This window comes from Austrofundulus limnaeus, unplaced genomic scaffold (genome assembly GCF_001266775.1).
Source record: "Austrofundulus limnaeus strain Quisiro unplaced genomic scaffold, Austrofundulus_limnaeus-1.0 Scaffold11, whole genome shotgun sequence".
NCBI classification, from domain to species: Eukaryota; Metazoa; Chordata; class Actinopteri; order Cyprinodontiformes; family Rivulidae; genus Austrofundulus; species Austrofundulus limnaeus.
In genome coordinates this window covers 4,090,886-4,115,495 of record NW_013952413.1, presented here as the reverse complement: position 1 = coordinate 4,115,495, position 24,610 = coordinate 4,090,886, and the positions used below count along the sequence as shown (strand labels likewise).

At 36.5% G+C, this 24,610-nt stretch overlaps 3 protein-coding genes across 5 annotated transcripts in view; 1 reads left to right on the top strand and 2 right to left on the bottom strand.

The window, feature by feature from the left end:
- per3 (period circadian clock 3) overlaps nucleotides 1-5,687 on the bottom strand; it is a 16,854-nt gene extending 11,167 nt beyond the window's left edge. Inside the window, exon 1 of one of the 2 annotated variants that reach the window (XM_014002090.1) lies at nucleotides 5,539-5,687. The gene's annotated coding sequence lies outside the window, so the exon portion shown is untranslated. The remainder of the gene's footprint in view (nucleotides 1-5,538) is intronic. The other variant, XM_014002091.1, reaches the window with a different exon arrangement.
- Nucleotides 5,688-6,569: 882 nt separating this feature from the next.
- On the bottom strand, nucleotides 6,570-15,686 carry vamp3 (vesicle-associated membrane protein 3 (cellubrevin)). Its single transcript, XM_014002088.1, has 5 exons — nucleotides 15,578-15,686; nucleotides 10,057-10,135; nucleotides 8,848-9,006; nucleotides 8,660-8,711; nucleotides 6,570-8,166 (listed from the first exon to the last, which is right to left on the bottom strand). Coding segments are annotated over exons 1-5 (309 nt in total). The 5' UTR covers nucleotides 15,580-15,686; the 3' UTR covers nucleotides 6,570-8,149.
- A 4,227-nt stretch (nucleotides 15,687-19,913) lies between these two features.
- The window catches only part of mdm4 (MDM4 regulator of p53), an 8,518-nt gene continuing 3,821 nt past the window's right edge, over nucleotides 19,914-24,610 (top strand). Inside the window, exons 1-10 of one of the 2 annotated variants that reach the window (XM_014002087.1) lie at nucleotides 19,914-20,076; nucleotides 20,580-20,660; nucleotides 20,737-20,811; nucleotides 20,905-21,038; nucleotides 21,142-21,191; nucleotides 21,705-21,769; nucleotides 22,850-22,946; nucleotides 23,027-23,187; nucleotides 23,385-23,564; nucleotides 23,644-23,712. In XM_014002087.1, the coding sequence (XP_013857541.1) occupies nucleotides 20,592-20,660; nucleotides 20,737-20,811; nucleotides 20,905-21,038; nucleotides 21,142-21,191; nucleotides 21,705-21,769; nucleotides 22,850-22,946; nucleotides 23,027-23,187; nucleotides 23,385-23,564; nucleotides 23,644-23,712 (900 nt within the window). In that variant the 5' untranslated portion in view covers nucleotides 19,914-20,076; nucleotides 20,580-20,591. Of the gene's footprint in view, nucleotides 20,077-20,579; nucleotides 20,661-20,736; nucleotides 20,812-20,904; nucleotides 21,039-21,141; nucleotides 21,192-21,704; nucleotides 21,770-22,849; nucleotides 22,947-23,026; nucleotides 23,188-23,369; nucleotides 23,565-23,643; nucleotides 23,713-24,610 lie in introns of both variants that reach the window. The other variant, XM_014002086.1, reaches the window with a different exon arrangement.

Sequence of the window (24,610 nt, the reverse complement as noted above, 5' to 3'; positions counted from 1 at the left end):
GCCTAAACCCTGACAGTCACTAAAAACACACATAAATATAATATGGTCATTTGTTGTGTAGTAGTTTTACCTTTTAAAAAATATTAAAGTGTATTTGTTGTCTTTTACATTAACGGGCTTCAAATCACTCTTATTTTTTTACTTCAAAAAGTATTGGACAGATGGACAGAGTAAAAAATAAATCATCTGAATTTATACAAACTGCAGACACAAGCATACATATATGGCAGTGAAGAAGGGGACAGTGAGGAAAGTAAAATGCAAAATATAAACATCCCACACTTTCTCGTGTCATTGCTGCGGAACTGGTTTATCCCATTAGAAGTGTTTAAACAAAAGATAAAAACACATGTGCTGGCACACAGGTGCTGTTGTGCAACTAAAAAGACTAAAGCCTTTTTCATATCTGAAATATCAACCAGTTAAGAGTTCATAAATCTATTTAAAAAAAAAACAACAGTACCAAGGCTTTGGTCAGCTGTTTAATCTTGCACACACACTTCATTCAGACCCATCTGTGAAAGTGACATTAARAGCCATGAGAATTTGTACAATGATTAGATAATGCAGTCATGTAGGTAGCTAATAATATGAAGCTTCACATAATGTCACATTTTCCCACAACAATATGAACATGCCAACGCCTGAAGCAATAAAAACACATTTGCTACTACTAACATTAAAGCAAAAGATTTTATGTAAGTGATTTTACCATGTAATAAAAAAAACATCTGTGTTGTAAGTTTTTATTTAATTTTAAGAAAGAAAAAAGCTTTTTAAAAATTGTAATGCATGCTATGCAGTATTATATGGATTTGTACYGAATATTTTTTTAAATTATAGTTGTAAAATAAAGGGCAATTTTATAATAGTGAAAACATTACTAGGCTCATACACAGTAGCCTGTCAAGATAATACTTGCAACCAAGCAGGGATGCATCCTGTGCCCCGGACCACTACTAAGCAAGGACAAGTGATCACACAGTAAAATGACAATATTGGGTCTGATTTAGAACAACTAGGAGGGAGGTTACAGAGAGGAGGTGAGGATGTCCACAGACTGGTGTGACTATAATAAAAATAACAAAAACAAGGAGATGATCAGCTTCAGGATGACTCAGTGCACACATATCAATCTCAAGCAATGAAAATGCACACTTATTTTCTAGTAATAACATATAAACAAAGGATTTTAAAAAGCTAGGTAATCTTCCCACACAACAGCTGAGGGCTCTCAGAAATCCATCCATACTCACAGCACTCATGCATGAACCATAAAAAAATGTTTTGACCAGGTACGTTATTAACACCTCAGACTGAAGGGTCCTAAACTTGACCCAAAAACACCTGCTGTCCGAAGTGCCCAGCATCCTGTGTCCCCACTGAGCCCAGTCAGACGATTTGCTCTCACTTGATTTCAGACAAAAGCCTGCCTAACAACACTTCCAGATTCATTAATCCTCTCTACCTTGTTGTTATCAGACAGTTCAACAAAACACTCCACTGAATGCACACCACTTTTACAGCTCTCCTGTACAATAATAATAATTTCTAGTGTGGTAACTCCTTTTTTGAGGTAACTGGGTCTGTGTGTATATGTATGTATGAATTTGTATTCAGAGCTCATTTTATATAGAAAATATTAAATATTGATAATTATCAGAACAGTTTAAGCTTCAACACCAAAGTTTTCCATTCATCTTGAACACTGTAAAGCAGCAATTTCTTGTTGCTGCAGAGGAACTAATTTAAGATGGAACCTGTTCATTTATTTAATAACACAAATCTTTCAGACTCCTCTAAGGCTCCCTTCACACAGAGATGGTATTTATGGCTCTTTGATAGGATCTGGAACCATAGAATCTGTTTCAAAGAGCTGTTCAGTTTTGAATGTTAGCGACGTCGCTACATGATGACATAGGTGCAACTCGGTTCCGAACATTTGTTTTAAAGCACCGTTCAAAAGATTTGGATCGTTGATAAATGTCCCATCTCTACCTCAGTGCTGGCTCTAGCCATTTTGGTGCCCTAGGCGAGTTGAAACGCAACCCCCCACCAAACTATGTCCCACCCACCCCAGTTTGAACCACTAAAAACGACAGTGTAAGGTACTATGGTAAACTTAGATTTATTTGCCCCCCCTCTGTCCCCAGGTGCGAGTTGTATGGATTTTTTTGCAAAATTTACGGATTTTTGAGGCTTTTTATATTGGTAAACGTACAAAGAGGTTGACATGGATTGGACAACAAAATACAAACTTGTTGTTATTGAGTTTGTCAACATGAACCGCTACCTGAGAGGCACTACTAGCCCCTCTCCCGTCAGAGTGTCGGAGCAGGACGAGTCAGTGCAACGTCAATCAAAGGTGAGAGAGGGTGGGGGTATTTGCTGCATTGGGGTGGGGGATGTTTTATGGGTAGAGTAGCTTATTTTTCCTGTAATATTTCATTATAGTTTTTTAAGACAAAGCTAATTGAAAGGGCAGAGTTACAGCCAGGTATTAAAAATAATTACTTTTTTCTTCTGCAGTTCGGCACCCCCTCCAGCAGATGGGGCTCTAGGTGACCGCCTAGTTCGCCTATGCCAAGAGCGGGCTCTGCTCTACCTTCACACTGTCTGACAACCCCTGCTACTCTCTCTGCGACCTTTTAGAACAAGGCTGGATTGTGATAAATTTTAAAAATATCCTGTAGAGAGAAGGCAGTCATGACGCTTTAATGCTTGTGGTACTCGCCAGATTGATTTACCATGGTATTGGGGTGTTGTCTATGTGGTGTGGGTGTGATGACGTCATAGCTTACACGAGGCCAGCACAAGTCCTGCTTCAAATTATCGATGTCCAAGTTCCACTAATGCATGCAAGGCCCATGTCATGGTTTTTAATTTTTTTCCACACATGGTAACAAGGTCATCACCAAGGGTGATGGTGGCCTAAACAGCTGACCTTGTTAGCTCATTGCTGCTGTGCATATCTGCAACAAATTACACCTGTGTGGAATGTTTAAAGTGACATCTACACGTTACTTAATCTGACATACTTTGCATAGCTTTACTGAAAATCACATGTGAGGTAAATAATGGAAAATACTCTTTTAAACACTTTACTATATGTAATAAATTCAGCAAGTCTGCAAAGCAACTTCTACTTATTTTAAGAAAACTTTATTTTAAGCGGAATGAAGTCAATCTTACTGTCATTTCGAAGGCTGTAGACATTATTATCTTACTGTTTATCAAAAATACTTTGAAAAGCATTTTTATCATTTCTCAAGGCACAAACACACTCACAGGTCAGTGGATGCAAACTTATCACATACAGCACAGATCATTTGGTGCCTTCCCCAAGGACTGGTACACATGATGGTGCCGGACATCAAGATGCCAACCTTGCCACACCATTTATCACTTAAGCCACAGCTTAAATATGTTGGGTTTTTTTTTATCATGAAGCCAAGTCTAACTGACCATGATGTACCGTTCTAAAGCATTACATTATACAAATGTCAAAATGACCATTTTTTATGTGCTGCCAGTTGAGAAAAACTAAACATTTCAACTTTATAATAAATTTAGGATTCATTGCAGGACTGTATTTCAAGTGCAGCAATTGAGCTTTCAATGTATCAGGAGCAAAATCCCTCCTAATTCACTCTAGAGTTAATTTCAAACACTTAATACAAATACAAAAATAAATCTAGTTAACTTCAGTATTTTGATACAGGTAATGATTTGTGAATGTAAATACTGTTAACAGAATTCTGAAAAAAAAAAAAACAAGCTCACATTTAAAGAATGAATAAAAAGGTGAGAAACACTACAAATGCAGACTACTAAGTTTATGTTTTATRTATGGATACATGTAATTATATAAAGCATTTAACGTATTTTCTACTATAAGCATATATTACTGCAGAGATCATGCACATGACAGTACAAAGTATTGACACAAAGCAAACAACTGTTTCCTGTGTCATGTAAAACCTAATAAAAGTTTTCTGTGATGCAAATGTTAGGTTTTTGTTAACAAACATTCATACACAGTTAATTTGGATACTAAATTGCAACATAATCTTTATTATGATTGTCAAAAGAAGATGCTGAATATTAACATGAACTGAAGAGCTTCTAGTCATGGCAACCAGAGCAACAGGTCAAACAGGAATCTGTAACAATTTTGCACAAAAATGTCTCATTATGCTGACCTCACTGTCCAGTAATAAACACTGATGTGTGGTGGCATGTATTTAAGCACACAATATCATCTGGAAAAGTTTTATTTTATTTTATTTTATTGGTCATATGATACGTGTAACAGAACATTTAATCGAAATTACTGTTTTAGAGCTGGAAAATGTGTATATAATTATGAAGGAAGATTTCTTTAKTAACACACACCATTATAATTATACCCATAACTGTCAGAATGAAACCATGTTGAGCTTCCTATCTAATAAACACAACACTGATGAATTTACAAAAGTGACACTCTAGAAGGATATACATATGGTATGTCCTACAAGAGTATAATATATATAAAATATTGTTGTTATGGTTGCTATACATGACTAAAAGCTCTTCAGTTCATGTTTATATTCAGTATCTTCTTTTGACAAGAATTGCATTGCAATTTAGCATCCAAATTAACGGTTTATGAAAATGTGTTATTAATAAACCAAACTCCTCCAGGTATTATACCTGGTTGACTAACACATTAGAAGTCATAGTACTACATAAGAAAAGCCTGAAAAACTGCCAAGATTATTTCAAGAGGCGGAAAAAATCATTAATCAAATTAAAAGAAGGACTAATAATGAAGTTAGAGCTTTAAATGTTGGGGTAAACACAAACAGAAACAAAAGATAGTTTAGCACCTTTATGTAAAAAGACTTACATGCTTTTAAAACAGCCTCAATCAGACCACAACCCTATAAAAACCAAAACAACCACAAGACTTCTTTAGCCCCTCCCATCTTAAACCCACTAACCCTAATAACATCCTTAACCACTGCATGGCTCTTCTTAATTCGTGCAAAAAAAAAAAAAAATTAACTTTAAACACACCTATAAAGCACAACTATAATTTAATTTTAATACATCTTGTTTACATTTACGCACCAGCTACTTCGCTGTGCCAGAAATACAATGTGAATATAAAATATTTAAAGAGCAGCAGCTGAAGTCAGAGATGATTAGGCATTACAGTTAATTGAAAACCAGATGGCTACTGTATGTAACAGTTCGACCACTCCAAGCGCAACTCGTTCAGTTGCAGTCATGTTGTTTTTAGCTACTAACTACTGATAGTTGCTTATTATGTGACACCACACTGTTATCTATATAACCAAAATTGCACAAAAACCTACCAGCAACAGTTTATTAGGACAATAAGAGACAACGCATCGACCTAATTGTATTTGTTTTTATCTACTGTTCGCTCTGACTCCGCTAGTGTTGGAGGTAAGGTGCTTAGCTAGTTTATCCAGTTAGCCAACTCGCGAGCTGCAAAACAAATTTATCGTGCTTTGATCTGATATTTACCTTTTTATATCCACGTTGTCTTAGCGTTGATATCCAAAACTCGAATCTCCTTAAAAGCGATTATCAAAAGATTTTTTTTTACCTAGTTATTTCCCAGTTACGCGTCCAAAACGTCACGGATTCCGAGGCGTTTGACACATAAGTGCAACGTGAGGCCGGCATTGCATAGCCACGCCTACCCCGCGACGATTGGACAGTGAAAATTGTAATTCTTTGTTTGATTGGGCGAAAGGCGGAAAATGGGCGTGCACACGTCTGCATCCTGTCAAGAGCACGCCGCCGATTCACGTGTAGCCCCATGTTACACAATAGGACAACAAGCAACAGACTGCTCGGAAAGCACCGTGTCACCTCGATACGTTCACAGCTTTTCCACTGAATGAAGCGACAGGGATGTTGCATGCTCAGGCTTATGATGCACACTTCTCATTAGGTTAATATACATTAAAAGTTTAAAAATATATATTTTATCATTCAGTTTAGTGCCCAAGATCCTTGAAAACGCATGTTAATTTTGTTTTGTTAAACACATGAAAAAGGAGAGCTTGTTGCACTGAACCCTGTGTTGAACACAATGCAGCTTTGCAGGCAAGTTTAAAATAGCTCAGTCAGAAAAGCATGCGTTTGCTCCATAACCTTTAGAATGTGACACATATATTTCTGACAGTTCAATCAGTGAAATTAATGTTTGGAACAAAAAAAAAATCTACAAATGCACACTCCTCCCCCCACCACAACAACCTTTCAAACATACCGTATATATTTCTGGTTGCAGCTGACAATCCCATAAGTCAACTGGTAATAGGTGGGGCAGTTAGGAACCCACCTTTTTTCTACTTAAGTTTTAAACAATTTACATAACAAGCATGTTTTTAGACTGTGAAAGTAAACCAGGTAAAAATACACATGCACACCAAAAAATGTACGTGAAAAGGCACATTCCACCACTGAGCAGCATGGAGATGAAAAGCTTGTTCCTCAATTTGGACACTTAACATCACATAAAATAATAAAAAAAAAAGTACAAAACATTTTTCATAGATGTAATTGTTTTATTGAAGTAATAATTATTTAAAGACAAAAAGTACACTTGCATTTTTCAAACACATTGGGTCAGCGTTGGGCTTAAAAGTTAATGGGTCTCAAATCTTTGTAAAAATAAACAAAGATGAAAACACACTGCCTGTAATGGTCAACAAATCACTGTCAAGGAGGCTGCAGTCTGTAACTAAAATGTATATCATAAGAACCCATCTTTTAGTTATTATTTTTGCGTAAATATAGATCAACTGCAAATGCCAATAACAAAATGTATCCGAAACTGAAATAATGTACAACATAAATGAGAAAAAAACCCAAATCCAGTGTTGGTGTAGCATAAATCACAATGGCACTTGTAATGTTCAGCAGTAGCAAGAAAAGCACCACAAAAACACTTAAATTTCCCATTAGTTCTATATTTAACAAGATGCAAATAAAAGCTGTTATACACTAAAACTGGGATATTACATGTGAGAAGTATTTTACATTATTCACATGGAATAAATGCCAGAGGAGTTTATTAGAGGTTAAATTCAGCTGACCAAAGCCAGGGGCACAGTTTTTGTTTGGACAGTGAGCACTCAGAAGGCACTATGCTTCGTTGGCAGGTACACACGGTCAAAGTTATGGCTTTATTTGCTGTTCTCTATTGGAGAAACTCATTTTATCTGTCGAAAATTACAATTCTGTATATTCTTGTACTTAGATGTTTCACAAAACGTTTTCGTTGCAACCTTTAGAGCCCCTAAACGAAACATTTTACTTATTGCTAGCACTTTTGTTCTGTTCTCTCTCTCTCTGCTTTTATTTTTGAGGCAGTGTCTTTGACCTTTGTAAGGATATGAGGCTGTTTGGTCTTGGCAGAGGCACCTTTTCTAAACAAGTCCATTTTAACTTATCAGTATCGGGGAGTGCTACTCAAGATGAGTGATCAGATGGTTAAAAAAAACTCTAAACTGTGTTTTCTATCACTGTTTGTAATGTTCTCTATAAATAAGTCAATTTTATTGTGTGCAAAAAATATAATAGTATATTGAAACCCACACATACATTAGTCAACTGTAACCATTTGGAAATCAAAACACATTTTTAAAATAAGAAATGTTGTACAAAGAGCCAYTCCTGACAAGAACATCTTCAGAGGCACAGTTTTCTAACCTGGTACACAAAATCTATGTCACTATATTATATTAAGCTAAACAGTTTACAACACATACACTTCTAGTCTGAAGGATAGAAAATGTGTGTATATATGCACTATATTACAATGTCAGAAATTATTCATGTAAAAGATTTATTGTATGTTTTCTTTGGCTTGTGAAGACGTGGCTTTTAAATTAGTTTAGCAATGTGTTATATTAATATTTCATTACAGATTAAACCTGAAGTATAAACAGACCTTTACTAAGGCACAAGAAATAAACACATACACATTCTCACACACACAGCAATACAGGAGAAGGAATGAACACCCTTGGGAGAAGTGAATTTTGTGATCATGTCGACTTGAAGTATGCACACTGCCCCACTCTTCATTTTTACCTCCACTCCTCTTCATCCCACTGCTGCTTTAGGAGCAGCTCCAAACTGTGAAGGAAATTAAAACTTTTTTCAAAACATATTTTTCCAAGAAGTTTGTAAACAAAGAGGCTTTGAGGACACTTAGAACAACATGATGTAATACTTCAATTACTGTTACTGTAATATTTATATATTATTAAAAATAAATAAATTTAGAGCTTAGTTTGCCTAATGTACAAAAGTGACTTCTCTGAGAAAGATGTTTTTTTTACTTCAATTTGTATTAAAAGCTTCACCAACAATACATTKCTTGTTATTATACATTGTTCTGTTTAATTTAGAGGCATCACAAAACAACGCAATTAAAGATAACTTAAATAATCTGAAAGTGAAGTATTTAACAATGTATACTACTGTAAGTTAAATAAGTCATTTAATGATTATGGTAGTTTAAAGTATGGATCGAGATGTAACTTTGTAAAATATTAGAGATTTAGAATCTTAATTGTAACACAAACTAATTGTAATAAATTCTTTAAATTACTACTTTAATACTTACTAATGATGATGATGACGATGATCACTACAACAGCTATCAGGATGGCCCACATCTGAAAAAAGAAAAATAGATTTTTAGGTTACGTACAAAACTTTGTCCTATCAGAGTGGAATCATGGTCTAGTTWAGATTAGTCTTTTTCATTAAAAGGTTAAATTTTGACACTTCTATATCAAACTGTCAAGTCACCTTGCAGTTCTTCCACCAGTACTTCCTTTTCAGTTTGGCAGCACTGGTCTCGAACTGGGAGGCTCCAGCCTGCAGTGCATCTGCTCTGTCATCCAGTTCAGACAGTTTCTGATCTCGTTCCAACACTTTGTCCACATTAACACGCATTATATCCACTACCTGTTCAAAAGGAAGACAAAAACACAGGTAATAAAAACAACCATACGTTAGATGCTGTATACAGTCTGACTGATGGATGTGATTATACCTTAAATTGTATTTTTTATTTTCTTTATAATTAAAAAGAGAGAATGGTCTCACAAACATGAAAGCATATTGTACTCATAAYACGATGACATAACGGCTTAAAATGTGAAACATCTTCAGGCAATGTTACCTAACAGGACTCCTAATCAAGATGCACCACACCTTGTAGGAAAATGTAAATCAAATCTTTTTATTTTACTAGCAGAGTGTACCTTGGGTCAGGTAAACATGTGCGCACAGAGACTACACAATGCCCATATGCTCCACTGATCCACAAACGGCACTACTGCCCCTCCTCTCACACATACAGGCATGGGAGAGGAGTGTGTAAGCTCATGCAGACCTTACATAATCACAGAGACGATGATTACATAAACTTCTGAAAACCAATCAGATGCTCTGTGTGACGCTGAGGTTAAAGATCTATGGGGGGAGGGGTAAACGTGGGAGAGGGGGGGGCTTAGAAAGAGGGAGGAAGAGGTGTAAAGAAGATTATTACAAATGATTATTAATTGATGCTGAAAGCATTGACTCGGGTATGAATAGGTAATCCTAAAACTAAAGAAAAAATGCTTTTAAGCACAAGAGCTGGTGGAGGTAGATCATTAGAGAAAAACTGATTCCACAGGGTGAATCATGGCACTTTGCTTCTGAGTTATGTAAGTCCTTGCCTAGACTGAACAAAAACCAGAGGAGGGGCTGCATCTCAGGTGACAAAAAATATCTACACTTGGAAAGTCGTTTTAGGTAAAATTCCTTTTGAGGTGGAGAGAGGCAAACAACAAGCTTGACTACATGAATACAACGTGGCAATTCAAAAATAGCATTTAGGTGCTATTTTTAGTGCTTTTTAAAAAAAAGAATAAGAAGATTAACAAATGACAACAAAAAATACCCTATTCTTTTGACAATACTGTTTTTTTTAAATTAAATCATTACTAATGGAGGATAAATAAAGCTTACCTCATCCACTTGGGCTTGCGTCTGCTGCAGACGCCTGTTGCCCGAATCTGCCGCTGAACCTTCTGGACCGACGTTTGACCTAATGAAATGATAAGAATTCTGAGTTATTATATAGAGGATAGGTATCTCTAATTTAACTGTTAACATTTTTCTCATCAGAGGCCAGGGATGCTGCAGCTGTCACATCAAAAAAWATATWTTTTTTGATGCYGTTTTCTAATAAAGCCTTTTTAGCAAAAGTACTTGAATCTTAACAGTTTTGAAGCCTCGTTTACAGAACGTACTTACAGGTATTATWGTTCACATTTTGCAACTATATTTTGTTCAGTCATTCTATCATCTTGAATGAGTACAACTTGAAAGACTCTACAGGAAAACTGGTCTCACTTTACACAATGATATGCATTCAAACCACATTCTTCACTACGAAGACTTGATTTCTACAGCCATGTATTATTCCAGCCTAATCAGGTCAAATGAGGGTAACTCCAAGGCCTCTTCCATCTACTTGCAAATATTATAAAACCACAGGATTCCCTTCCTCCCCACCAGTATTCCTCTGGTTTTTGTAACACTTTGGTATCATTTTTCTCTTCAAAAATAGCATATATCCACCAGCAACAGATACCCACTGCTGCTTTAATATCATCCGTTACAGTTCCTGTCTATAATCCACTCTCAGTCTTCACCCTCCCCTCAGTCAATGATGTCTCCAAATTAAGTCAAAAAYCAATATCTTCAACCTGCCAATAAGATCCTCTTCCAACTATTCGATTCATACTTTCAGGCCACACTCAGTTTGTTCAATTAAAATAATCCACGTCTCATACTGTTCCTGGTTGCCCAGGGCTCTGTCCTGGGACCCTTGCTGTTCATCACTTATCTTCTCCCCCTTGGTTACATTTCTGTAAACATCATATTAAGTTTCACTGCTACGCGGATGACACCCAGCTCTATCTCTCAACCAAACCTAACTCTACACTCCCACCTTTGTTCCTCACTGATTGTCTTCTTGAAATCCAACAATGGTTTACCCCAGTGGTCCCTAAACTACGGCCCGCGGGCCGGATCCGGCCTGCCTCCCCATTTGTTCTGGCCCCCAGAACAATACCAGAGAGCATTTAGTTTTTTTTCATGTATGTGTATTTGTATTTGATTATAAAGTTGGACTTTTGCAATAAAATGTTCCTTAGTTATGAACTATTTTCATTATTAACTATTATTAGTTAGTAACTTTCATACATACACGCATATAACGTGACATTCTGTTCCACCCTTCTGCTGTCTGTGCCCCTATCTGGCAACCCCCAGAAAAAAATCCTAAACCCGCCCCTCTCAAAGAGAGAACGGAATAATGGCGGAAAGATTAGATAAGAGAAAAATTGATTCAGAATGCAGGGCATTGAAGCTGCAGTGGACAAACGATTATTTTTTTGTTCATCTGTCAAGAGATGGTAGCGGTATTCAAAGAATACAATCTGTGGCGATACTATCACAAAGACAAGTATAATAGCTTGCAAGGACAAATGCAATCAAACAAACTCTCAAAGCTAAAAGGTGGACTGTTAGCTCAGCAGAATACATACTGTGAAGAATCCAGAGAGGGTTATTTGATTGTGCTTTCTGGAAAACAATAAATTTTTACATTTAGGCACTCCTGCAATAGTCACACTTTTTCTGTTACAAACTGACTCCRGCCCCCCAHCAGAGRAGGGAAAAGTTATGTGGCCCTTACAGGAAAAAGTCTGGGGATCCCTGGTTTACCCTAAACGTCATTAAATTATTTTACAATAAAACAGAACTTCTTTGAATTGGAACTAAATCAGCACTAAGTAAAATTCAAAACTTCTCCATTCAGGCTGACAACTCCATCTTTCCCTCTCCTCAAGTCMAGAGTCTGGGTGTCATCCTCGATAGCACTCTCTCCTTTGCCTCASATGTCAATAATATCACTCAGCTTATTTCCATCTTCAAAATATCGTCTCCGCCCTTCTCTCACCCTCACTCCACTGCTGTTCTGGTCCACTGTCTGGTCACCTCACATTTAGATTACTGTAATTCTCTTCTCTTTTACCTTCCACAGAAAACCCTCCATAAACTACAACTGGTTCAAAATTCAGAAGCCCGTTTCAGTATGGAAACCCTCGATTCATCACATCACACCTGTTGTTCTACAATAGCTTCATTGGCTTCTCATTCCATATTGCATCAACTACAAACTACTTCTTACCTTCAAAGTTGGACACAACCTCGTCCCTCCATATCTTTCAGACCACATTGCTACACCTGCCTGTACCCTCAGATCATCATCTTCTATTCATCCTGCTGTTCCTGACCTACTAGCTACTATAGTGAGCAGAGCATTCAGTCGCTCTGCCCCCCAGCTCTGGAACTCACTCCCACCTGATCACCGTAACACAGACTCATTGCCACATTTTAAATCCAAACTAAACTCATCTGTTTAAAGGTAGCTTACAGACTGTGACTGCAACTACACTGTCTTACTGAATTTCTATTTTGTACTTATTTTTACTGTGTATTTTAATATTGTCTGTTTTATGTTAAACTATGTCAGGTAAAAGGCACCCACAAATAAAATGTACTAGCTTTCTATTATTTTAAGTTACTTTGCAGTTCAGTAATGCAGATAACGACAGGATGTTGGTAATAATTACTAGTTATTTTTAGGTGATCTCAGATTTCCTATTACACAATGTGGTACGTGTTTTTTGTGCAGCTTCTTATACAAGTTTATTAAATCCAGTTCTACTGCCAGATAATTTATGAAAAAAATGTGTTTGGTATTTCGTTTGGATTTAGGCCAGTACAGTAGAAGAGCATGTGAGCTGAAAGCCGCAACGCAGGCTGGTAAAATGAAACTAACTCATCATCTCTCTTTTTGCTCAGTCAGTTTAAAAGTCACATAGTGAGATGTTACGAGTGAGTGTATTTTAATTGATGGAAAGGTGAAACCATGTCAAACTGAGTGCAGTGAGCACTGTAATGATTTGGTGTTCTGTTAAGATTATTAAAAATGAGTAACCCCTGTGGAGTTAAGCTGAAGTTATATATATATATATTTGTGTCTGGTCTGGTTGGTTGAACAAGCGTTTGAAACTAAAATGACAACAGAAGTGAAGATGCCATTTTTTTCACGGGAAGATACTAGAACTTGATGCAATTTAAGAATAAGTGGAAAACTATATGACTTGATGCAAGGTTACTAAGATTACACAGATTATTTATGTATTCATGATAACAAGACACTGTACAAGAAAGTGTGTTTATATGGTTACGTCCTACAATTTGTTTAAATTTTTTAGCATATATATTTTATCAGTTTTGGAAATTTGTTAAATAAGAAAAATTATAACAGACTGTTTTCTAGATTTCATCTTACTTTCTGAAAAGAAATGACTTCATGTAATTAAAGGCTCGTTGTTCTTGCAAACATTTACAGCAGTCCTTTACTGCCACCATTTGACTTGAGACAGAACTGCTCTGTAAACAGCACATCAGGGAGTTTTCCCTCTGCTCTTCTCATAACACATGTAGCTGCTTTATTGACAGAATGAACCTAAAGATACTAGAACAGGGGTGCCCAAACATTTTCCCCGAGGGGGCCAAAATGAAAATCTATCCATGGCTGCGGGCCAAATGCAGTTATATAATACATGAAATACAAATACTTTTTAAAGTAAAGTCCTTTATTTTTAATGATTAAGCTGTGCAATGTCCCTCTTTTGTTTTAGTCTGCGCACTTGGAGAAAGGCTGCCATAGGCTCAAGTAGCAAAGGCTCAAGTAGCAAAGGCTCATGGGACATATAATAAATTGATAAAATATGAGTTTTGTGGCCTTATAAAGTGTGCAAATCTACACGTGGGGTTAAATCTAATCTAAGTTTTTATTGTTGTCGTTTCATGTTTAATCCTAATAAATCAAAGATGTCAGCACCATGACTGAAAACTACCTTCACTACAGCCCTTTTATATAGTCATTTGACCAATGGAAATACTGTTTCTACCTATAGGATAACAGGTTACAACCTTGTAACTTTGGCAACAGTTGGTGGGCCAAATCAAATGGCTTGGTGGGCCAAATTTAAGCAGGTTCTAGTGACTAGAACCTGCTTATTTGTGTTATCAGTGGGGCATTTCCAAATTTATTATCCCCATTTAAGTTATTAAGATTATTCTTTCCAAAACTAATTGAATGATAAATACAAATTTCCATATGTCTAGTTTTCCTTGTATTTATTTTAGTAGTAAAAAGTGGTGTTTAAGCTGTAAGTTTAAGCTGTAAGTTATCTGCAGTAAGTTATTATAAATGTCATGCTGAACTGTCTACATTAGGGCTCCAAATAAATCTAAGATTTTAAAACAAATAAAGAGAAGCAGAAATCACAATGAAATAATGTATACAAGTATATTGCACAAGCTTTGTTTATTCATAGAACTGCTCCAGTTTAAAAAAATAAAATCACTGGATTACAGCTGAAAAGAGAATAGTCAGGATAACTCCTTGACCATAAATCTCCTAAAGCTACAACTGTACTCATAAGTATTATAGGATCATATACACAGAGAGATTTATATAACTAAAATATCTGCTTTTCCAAACCAGTAAACATTATGTGGAGATAAGTGAAGTGATCTTGATAACCTTTTGTGGCACAATTTAAGCCTTTAAATTACTGCATGTCTGCCACATGTCTATACTGTCTATCCACTCAGGAGTGCACACATATCTATGAAACCAAGGTGATGTGAGCTCTGCTATAAATGTAACAAAGGTTAATATCACCAGAAGCAGTTTGCAAAAGCTACATTTGATCAGAATTGTACAATCTGGAACACGAAAGCWTTTAATTTGGATGGAAATACATGTGAAGATGATTAAGCAATTATTCAATTATTAGTTTTAGGATTTGACTCGTTCTCTACTTTTTGTATTAATATAATTGTAAAGAAAAACAAAGTCAGTAAACCATAAATATAAATCTCCCAGTTAATAACACCAAATATGAACTCATCTGAACCACTATTGTTTACTATGTTTCCTACAAGTTGTCAAATGCACATCTTAAAAAAAAAGGGAATATTTACAAATCACCACAAAGTATAGACGGTATTTCATACTGTACTGAATGAGGCAAGGCCAAGAAGAAGCCAAATGGAAATATTTGATCCGGGACGAACTGAAACTTGGCATTGTTCAATGAGCAATAAATATTTAAGCAGCTGTGACTCTTTGCATTATGAACATGTGTATTTTCCTTAGTTGTCGACTTGACAAACAGAAAATATATAAGTAAAGATATATTAAAGAAGTAACGCTAAAGCTAAATTAGCTTAGCTGGTTAGAAAACCTAGCTAAACTGAAGTGGTGCTAACACTTGTTGCAGGCCAGCAAAGTTTTGGGCGTTGTTTTTATGTGGCCACGTCTTTTCCTAAAACACGACAGACAGCTTCCTTTAAAGTTGATTACTAAAACATTRAAACAGAAACATAATATACTCACATTGTGAAAAGTACTTTGTTTAAACGACACCGCCCTGTTTCTAGTTTGAAAAGTGTTTAGCCGTAACAGCTAGTGCTGTCGTTTGATATGCTGCCTTCAGGGCTRTCGGAAATGGGAAATAGACATAAACCAGGGACAGCGCAAGCKCAAATTAGAAAGCGTGTTAAGAAACAGACACAACTTTACATCTTTGTCCTTATACGACATTGTGAGAAGACATAGTTTTTGTAATATGTGGTATGCACAATAATTTTGAGCACAGTTTCTACAAGTTTCGTCGTAATGTATTTTTCGTTCAGAGTTAAGAGTATGCATTTTCCTTTTTCTCCATCTCCAGGTATACGCAGTCAAAAATGTGACATTAAAGGTATCACAACTCAATTAAAAAACAAGAGAATTAACGTCAGTATTTTCTGTCCTCATTCACTGCATTGTTAATGTACAGTGGAAATGTGGTGAAAAGCAGCCTTAAACCCGTGATCAGTATGTGACCATTAAAAACAAAACAGCTTTCAAACTTTTTTCAGATTATTGTTTGTGTCTGCTACTTTACAGAGAAAAATCAGTCCCAAAAAATAAATAATGAACGAACGAATAAATAAATAAACAAACAAACAAACAAACAAACAAACAAACCAGTCTTCGTTTCAGTACAGATTGATATTTACTTTTGTGCACATCTTTATGAGAGAGGAAAGAACTGTTTCACCCCAGTTTTAATCGCAGCTTTTCACAATAAAAGAAAGCCAGGAATCAGTGGATWAACAGGCATGAACTGAAATAAAGCCAGAAAAATATTAAAAACAAAGTTATGAGATGACATGAGTTTAAAACCGTAATTAACTGAGTCACAAACAGTACATTTGTTTGGTTAAAAACTGTAAGATAAAAAAACTAGCTCATGAAAGATCAATACACCATTATCAAAATATTTATATAATACTTTTTATTGGTTAGATTCGGCTTAACCAAGCATAAATCACAGTCTATGGTAGATATATTCTCAAATGTAGGCTAATACTAGAAGGAAAGAAACAAAACAATTAAGTGCTCTCAATTAAAATGCTGTTTTTCTTGTTAGTTAAATATAGATGATAAAGGAGGTTAATAAAATGTTCCTATTTTTTTTAATCAAAGATGAGTTATGTACCTTTTGAACTTTCATTTCTGCAACATTAAAACAAAATACAAATGTGTTCTTTGTAGCATCATGAATATTTCAATATTCATGAAAAATAATATAATTTTCTTTCCTTTTGAGGTGGGATCCGAACATCCCATTTTACAAATATAATGATCCATTTGTATTTTTTTTTGTTTGTTTTTGTTTTTTTGACCAAGAAGGGGAACGGTGGTGGGTGTTTCTCCAATGAGACAGAATTTGTACGGGACAAGGATTTTATTTTTATTTTATTTTATTTTATTTTTTTGAGAAATCCAACAATGTCATCTTTTACTCTCCGCCTTGGTTACATTCCAGATCCTCCATCCAACATAGTTTCCCTTGCAGGAATCTCGGGTTTCTGCCAAAAGGGAAAAAAAAAGGAAGAAAGTTTAGCAGATTTGTTTATGACCTTTTTTTTTTTTTGCATAACAGTCAAAACTCAAAGTCAGAACATTTTGRCTTACATCACTTATTTCTTTCTTGACAGCAGCATTGTTGTACGTCAAGCTGGAACTCTCCTCCTGTAAACAAACCGTGTACATTTTTACTCACTCATCAACTTCTGGTTTCTGTTTCTAGTAGCAATACTCTCTAAAGTCTGTTGATAATTTTGCAGCAGTCCATATACTTACAGTAAATGCAAACTATCAATAAACACATTCTCTCCCCCTTTTCTGGCTCTCCTGCTGTACATCTGATCCAAGCAGCAGGTGCACTAAGTCGCAACGTTAATGACTTTGTGGGCCCGGTATGAAGGGGACACAGTAAAAYGTCTGACTGCCACGCTTGACTAAGTTACATCCTATCCCGTTAAACAGAGCTGTGCCCCTCAGCTCTTAAGCCCACTCTCTGGATGTGGTCTTTGTTTGAGATGTTTGGTTTCATGTGGATAGAATCTCACTGGGTGCAGAAATCCAGCTGCTGAAACAGAGACACAGCCCACTTTTCTACTGAACCACCACTGCTGACACTGTATAGTAGCTGACATTTGAACTTGAGTAAAAAAATAAAAAACGAACTTGAAGAGAAGTATTTAGTGGTGTACTCTGAACATTTGGCTATAAGAATAGGAACTTGTGTATTTTGCATTTTCAGTTTAAAATTAGATGGCCTTATGCAGACCTGAATGTATATTTTGCACAAATTTACATTAACAACTTAGGCGTAAATAAAAAWTTCTGATATTAACTTTGTCTTTATAACCGCCTGGGATCAATGAAGTGTTTTTGAATTGAATTTGAATTGAATAAACAATGACACAATTTTTAAGCTTAATAATAAAAAAGCCCTCACTTCCATAATTAAAGCAGCAGGTACACAAAAACAACTCTAAGAGGATATTTGTTTTAGCTACAGCTGTGAAATTAGGTGCTCACTTACATATTGGGTATTCACCTCCATCTGCTCTTCAGCCTCACCGACCTCCGTGCTGCACCCCCCTGGAGAACACTCCAATCCACGTTTTTCTCTTATTTTCTGCAGGAAGTCAGATGCTGTCGATTTTTCCAGCAACACTGTCAGATAAATGCATTTATTTAGCCCAGGAAGTTGCATTTCCTCTTGAAAAAAAACTCAATCATTTGGAGTTTTAGAAGAACATCTTACCTGCTCCACAGATGTCGGTAACCAAGACAATCACGATCAGCAGTCTTGCAGCCATGCTCTCTTGCAGATTCTTTATCTGTGGCCCCTTTCAGCTYCTGGTGCTTTTTGTTAACAATCCCCACACCCACAGAGGTCCCACCCACCCATCCAGGAACTACAGGTATCAGGTGCAGCATCAGGGAAACCACTAAAGTGAGTGAAACTATTCTACCACTAATCCTTATATTAAAGTTAAAAAAAATCCTCCTTCTTTCTCAACACTGTGCTCAAAACCAGCAGTTTGTATCTTCAGTGATGGGCCCATTTTGGAAAAGAAAAGGAAGAAAAGGACTGTCAGCTACTATGAAAAATATGCATGGGAACAAATATGTTTCTTTGTACACTTAAAACTATTCCGTGTTGTATAAAGTACCACAAAGTGATACTTGAGTAAAAGTACAAGTAGCTATCTTACCAAAAAGTTACTTTGGTAAAAGTTAAAGTCTCCTTTANACTTTGGTAAAAGTTAAAGTCTCCTTTAGGAATATTACTAGAGTAAAAGTACAAGTATTTTACCAAAAATACTTTGGTAAAAGTTAAAGTCTCCTTTAGGAATATTACTTAAGTAAAAGTCTTAAAGTATGTGATAGTTTTTGTACTTAAGTATTAAAAGAAAATGTATTGATTTAAAATGAGCAGTTAGATTTTCTGTAAGGACATTTATTAGGAGGCAACCTCCCCAAAACAATGCAGAAATGACTGTGTTGTATTAAAATATTTAATTGATGTTAAATTTAGGATGCACTAGTCCAGCTGTTTCAGTTTATATACATATATCAAGACTGCACAAACCTTTTCACCAAAATGAAAATCTATCTGAGGGCTGCGGCCAAATGCAATAATATAATTCATGAAATACACATACTTTTTAAGTACAGTACTTTTATTTTAATGATTATGTCCTGCTGGAGTGTGACATGATTTGTTCGTGTACAAACTAATATGTTATCCAAATTTTACATATTTATACTTCTCATTCAACCACAATTAAATTCACTCTATCTAGGAGGTACAATTTATATGGATAGTATTTATTTTTTACAATAACAAACTGGAATGAAAACAAGCAAAAAGAAATAAAAGTAGACTTACTTCTTGTCTTTTTTAAAAAAATGTAAGAAGTAAAAAAGTACAGATAACTGTGTGAAAATGTAAGAACTAGAAGTAAAAAGTACGCTGAAAAATAATTACTCAAGTACAGTACAGATACCCAAAAATTCTACTTAAGTACAGTGGCATAGTATTTGTACTTAGTTATTTTACAACTCTGTTCTTATTTCTAATACTTCCCTTCGTAATCTGATGAGGAATTATTCTTGATAACCAAATTATGGACTGCATTCAGAAGAAGTGACATGACAATGCTTTAGAAGTTTTTTATTTTTTAAATTTTTTTATTTATTTTTAGAGTTAGCACAACAACAGTTTATTGATTTAATATCTAAAGAACGCCGCTGTTTGTCTCTAGTCCGGTAGTAGGAGCCAAAGTGCCCACTGCAATGTAACCATCTGAACAGTAGAGGGCGCGTCATTCCACCTATGTCTCCGGAAGCTGAGTAGTAGTCAATCATCGTTTTGAATTTGAAGTTGTGTCTTTGTTACTTCATCGTAACCTCACCTGGAGTCTAAAACGAGACATTTGGACTTTTTCTCTATTTTTCCAAGATATGGGCTCCCCGTTAAGACTACAGTGAGTGTAAAAACATGTAGCAGCTGTGATGTAATGTCAGTCTGTTAACGGAGGTATTGTGGAGGATGTAGCCACAGTTAGCTTAGCTTCGTCATTAGTTTGGAGCATACGACGTCGACTGCAAATGTGGCACCTGTAAATCTGCTACGGGATGTTAGAGTTCACCTGTTTGTGTTTAATTGTACCTGTAATAGTGCATTTAAGTTCCGGTGTTAGTCTTGTAAAGTGACCTCGGCTATTTTGGCCCAGCCTCTTCAGGACGATAAATTAACTGCAGGCTCTGTGGTGCAAAGGCATCTTCCATGAGGCCTTCTAGTTGCGGTATTCTTCAGTCAGATTGAGTCATAAATTACTTTTTAAAATTATTATTTATTATAGCATTGTAAAAAAAATGTATTTTAAGAAATTTCTGTCCTGGTATTAAAATTACGCGTTATTCCTAATCTATTATCGTTTTTAAATGATTTCACTTTTAGGGAAATATACTGTTTTTTTTTTTTTAGATTGAAATTACTATGAGCTCTTTGTCGGCCCACCCTTCAACTTCAAGCTCATCGAGCAGGACTCCTGGAGAGGGTAATCAGGTAAAATAAAATCATCCCCTTATGCAGTTTTTCTATAATGGATTTTGGTTATTAAACTGGTTTGTTACCTTCTCAGGTGCAACCAAAAGCCCCTCTGCTGCAGATTCTGCGTGTAGCAGGAGCACAGGAGGATGTCTTCACACTCAAAGAGGCAAGTTGATGTACTTTTTACCAGCCAATAAAATCAAATGTCATAAAGAAAAGCAACTTATCTTAACGAGCATCCCGTTCACCGCCTGTACAGGTGATGCACTACTTGGGTCAGTACATCATGGGGAAGCAACTGTATGATAAACAGAGGCAGCACATAGTCCACTGCCAGGATGATCCTTTGGGAGAACTGCTGGAAGTTGAAAGCTTCTCAGTGAAAAACCCAAGGTATTCACCTTCAACCCAGAACAACTTAAATCAAGTTACATTAAGTATGAACTTAATCATATTAAATAAAGTACTTGACTATAAACTATCATTTATTTTGCAGCCCGGTGTATGAAATGCTGAAGAAAAACTTAGTTGTTCTTAATTGTTCTGGTAAGTTTTTCCTTCAGCTGTTTTAATTTCTGACACTTTTTAAAAATGTTTTATTGGTTTTAAACGGCTGTATAATTATTGAAACACACAGTGTCCTGATGCATCTCAGTAATCCAGGTAGAAAAAAATCAAAAAGGAAAAATAAGTAGGTCCTCTGGATGGGTTCTTCTTTTAGTGAAGGAGGAGAGACGAAACGTTTCACTAACATCCAGAGGACCTACTTATGTTTTCTTTTTGATAAAACACACAGTGTTTCATTTACATCTTATGAAAAATAAAAAGTATTTGATCTTTTATATAACCTTTCCTCCTACATACATTGCTGAAAGGTTTTGCATCACTTGGGGATGCAGGGATGATTTTTTTTTTTAGCCCCAGAAGAACAAAACTTTTCAGCTTCTTCAAATCCATTGAAAAGACTCCAATCGTCTGACGGCCTTAGAGAGTCAGTACTACCTTGATTAAAAGGGGGGGATGTCCTTTGTCTGTTACTGTGTTTTATCTGAAATGCAGACGCTGCAGAGAATCTTTCAGTGGGCCGTGAGTGTGTAGAGGGAGGAGTGGAAGACCGTGGTCAGGTAACACCGAAGCATGGTGCTCCGAAGAAACAGAGACTCTCGGCCTTACTTGCCCTCACTGCACACAACACTCATGGGTGTGACTCGAATCGCAGGCTAGCTGGAACACCAAAGTAACGATAAACACGACTTCACTACAGGTTTGATTAAAGTTAGACCTGGTTTCTGCTTGTGTGTATTGAGGGGAGTGAGGTCAGGGTTGCTGTCTTCGTTGATGTACATCTGTACAGAGTGGCACCGTCTCTGTACAACCCCATCCTTGGTGTGGTCTGGTGGTATTTACAGCCCTTGTTTTGTGCTCCACCTGCTCCACCCAGCGGATGGGGGGGCAGAGTCCCTGTCTCTGTCTGTCTCAGAGTTCTCTTCTCTGCTTCACATTGGAGGATCTCAGCTCCTGACCAGCAAAGGCCCAATAACCCTAAACCTCTTCACACATCTCCACATTTTCTTTTAAACTTTACTTTCCATTCCTTCCAAAATYCATTTTTATTTTTATTCTTATATTTGATCTAAACCTAGCTGAATTTAAGTACATTTTTGTATCATTTCATTAATCAAAGGGATGATTGTATTTCTAGCTGACTGCGTAGTACGATCAAATTTCATTTTTGTATTCAGAAAGTTTATTTTAAAAAACTGGGGTTGTTTTAATAGTTCTTTACCTATGAATCATTCAGAAGTAYGTCTTTGTTAATGTTCATGCATTTACTACAAGAGCAGTTTAATGTTCTTGTTTGTTGTGTCAGTTATTTTCGGGTGTTTAAATGATTGAAAAAATGAATTAAATCCCACAAGTGCTGTATGTAACAAAACACATTGAACATACCGGTGTTTCCATTTATTTGTGTGGAACTGGTCTGTCTGCTTTTTCTTTCTTTTTTTTWAAATAATTTTACAAACACTTTCACCATTTCAGTGCTGAATAATACTCCTCACTTTCCTCCATTTATCACTGGCCCATATTTAAATCCTCACCTCCTCCCCAAATCCAGAGGCCAGCCTGAAACGGAGCTGCGAGTCCTCCAGGTATCCAGTCAAGGCTCTGTGACCTAATTTTCTTGGTTTCACTTGTCTCCACAGGCGTCTGGAGGTGCGGTCAAAGCAGTGGGGGCAGCCATCAGTGACAGGCCTCTTCTGCAGACCCCCTCCCAGAGACGACCTCGAGATCCAGATGACGGTGAGTTGTTCGTCTGCCACGTTTTCCAAGCAACTCGAGTTACAAGATGCAGACTTTTAAACTGTTTCAAACATCTTCAGAGTCCGCCGAAGGCCTGCCGCGCTCTGCCTGCAAACGTCCCAAACTGGACGTCACCCTTGACGAGTGGGACCTCTCCGGTCTGCCTTGGTGGTTTCTGGGTAATCTTCGTAACAACTATAGCCGAAGGAGCAATGGCTCCACTGACATCCACACAAACCAAGTAAGAGCAGCAGTAGTGCACCAGTTGGTTCGTCCAAATTTGATCAGATTTAATTTTTCTAAAGAAACAGTTATATAAATGTACCTGTTACATGTTTTATAGCATTAACTTTTATAGGAAACAGATAATTTGTGGCGGACGTGGGAGCAAAACTGTGGGTGGTAATCTGACTGATGAATCAGCTGTCTCATACACAGGAGGAGGACACAGCCGTTGTGTCGGACACCACTGAAGACCTCTGGTTCCTGACCGAGGGCGAGAGTGAACAAGTGAGCGTGGAAATGAAAGAAGCCGCGCTGGAAGAAGGAAGCGGAGGTGAAGAAGGTTCACTCGACGATGATTTTGGAGGAGGGAAAGAAGAGAAGGCAGATCGGGAGGTCGGAGCTTATTCAGGATTTCTTTCAGACTTTGTCAGTTTTTCAGATTTATACAAAAAGACCACTTCTATTTGTTTAGATGCAGGAGGAGCTCGAGGAGGACTCGCAGTGTCTGAGTGATGACACGGACACAGAGATTTCCACACAGGTTTGTATCTTTTTATAGGTTTACGGTTTTGTTTTTTATCTTTATTGATCGTTACTGTATTTATTCAAGTATAATGCGTAAAATTTAGTCCATAAAATCATGCACAAAGTTGGGGGGTAGTACTATACTCGGATAAATATTTTTACTTATGTATTTTAACTGAAATATCGGCCTCATTCACAAAATCCCTGAGTCCGGAAATTAAACAACGTCTTAAAAAGCGGTTGAAGTGAGCTTACCTTTAAAACTCCTTCGTGCCTCCGAGCGAGATAGTAACAGATCCAAGCAGGCAACATGATGTGAAAAAAGGCAGTCCTGCAGCTAAGTAATGATAACAAACTAATTATATTAATGTGCGGCCGGGCCGCTCCTGGGACAATAACAAACATAATGACTGCCGTCTACCAGTGTTCTGTAAAAGTTGGTCTACCTGAAAAAAGTTTCCCCATGAGAGGGGGCGCTCGCGAGACAGAGCATGAGATTGTTGTTGAGTGAGATTCTGATGCCTTTATTACAGAGGAGGAATACCAGAAACTTTAAATGATACTGATGATGGTGAGCCTGATTTTGAAGGCTTTTAATTCTGTTTCATCCACACTTGTTAGAGCCTCATAGCTCTCTATCTGTTTGTTATATCACACCAGTTAACAAATGAACATTTGATAGTGTTTGTTGTAGTTATTATACATTTGTTGTTGTGTACCTTTTTATATGTTGTAAAATAAAATTAAAAACTAATACAACAGTCAAATGATAATTTTACTTATATACAGTATATACAGTGGTTTGCAAAAGTATTCATACCCCTTGAACTTTTCCATATTTTGTCACATTACAACCACAAACATAAATATATTTCACTGGAATTTAAAAAATACCAACATGTTTTGTATAGATG

What these genes read in the sequence shown, in the direction of transcription:
- vamp3 (XM_014002088.1), bottom strand. An exon ending in CGCAAGCCCAAGTGGATGAG is followed by an intron (nt 9,007 to 10,056) that starts GTAAGCTTTATT and finishes CCTTTTGAACAG; the next exon opens with GTAGTGGATATAATGCGTGT. An exon ending in ACTGGTGGAAGAACTGCAAG is followed by an intron (nt 8,712 to 8,847) that starts GTGACTTGACAG and finishes TTCTTTTTTCAG; the next exon opens with ATGTGGGCCATCCTGATAGC.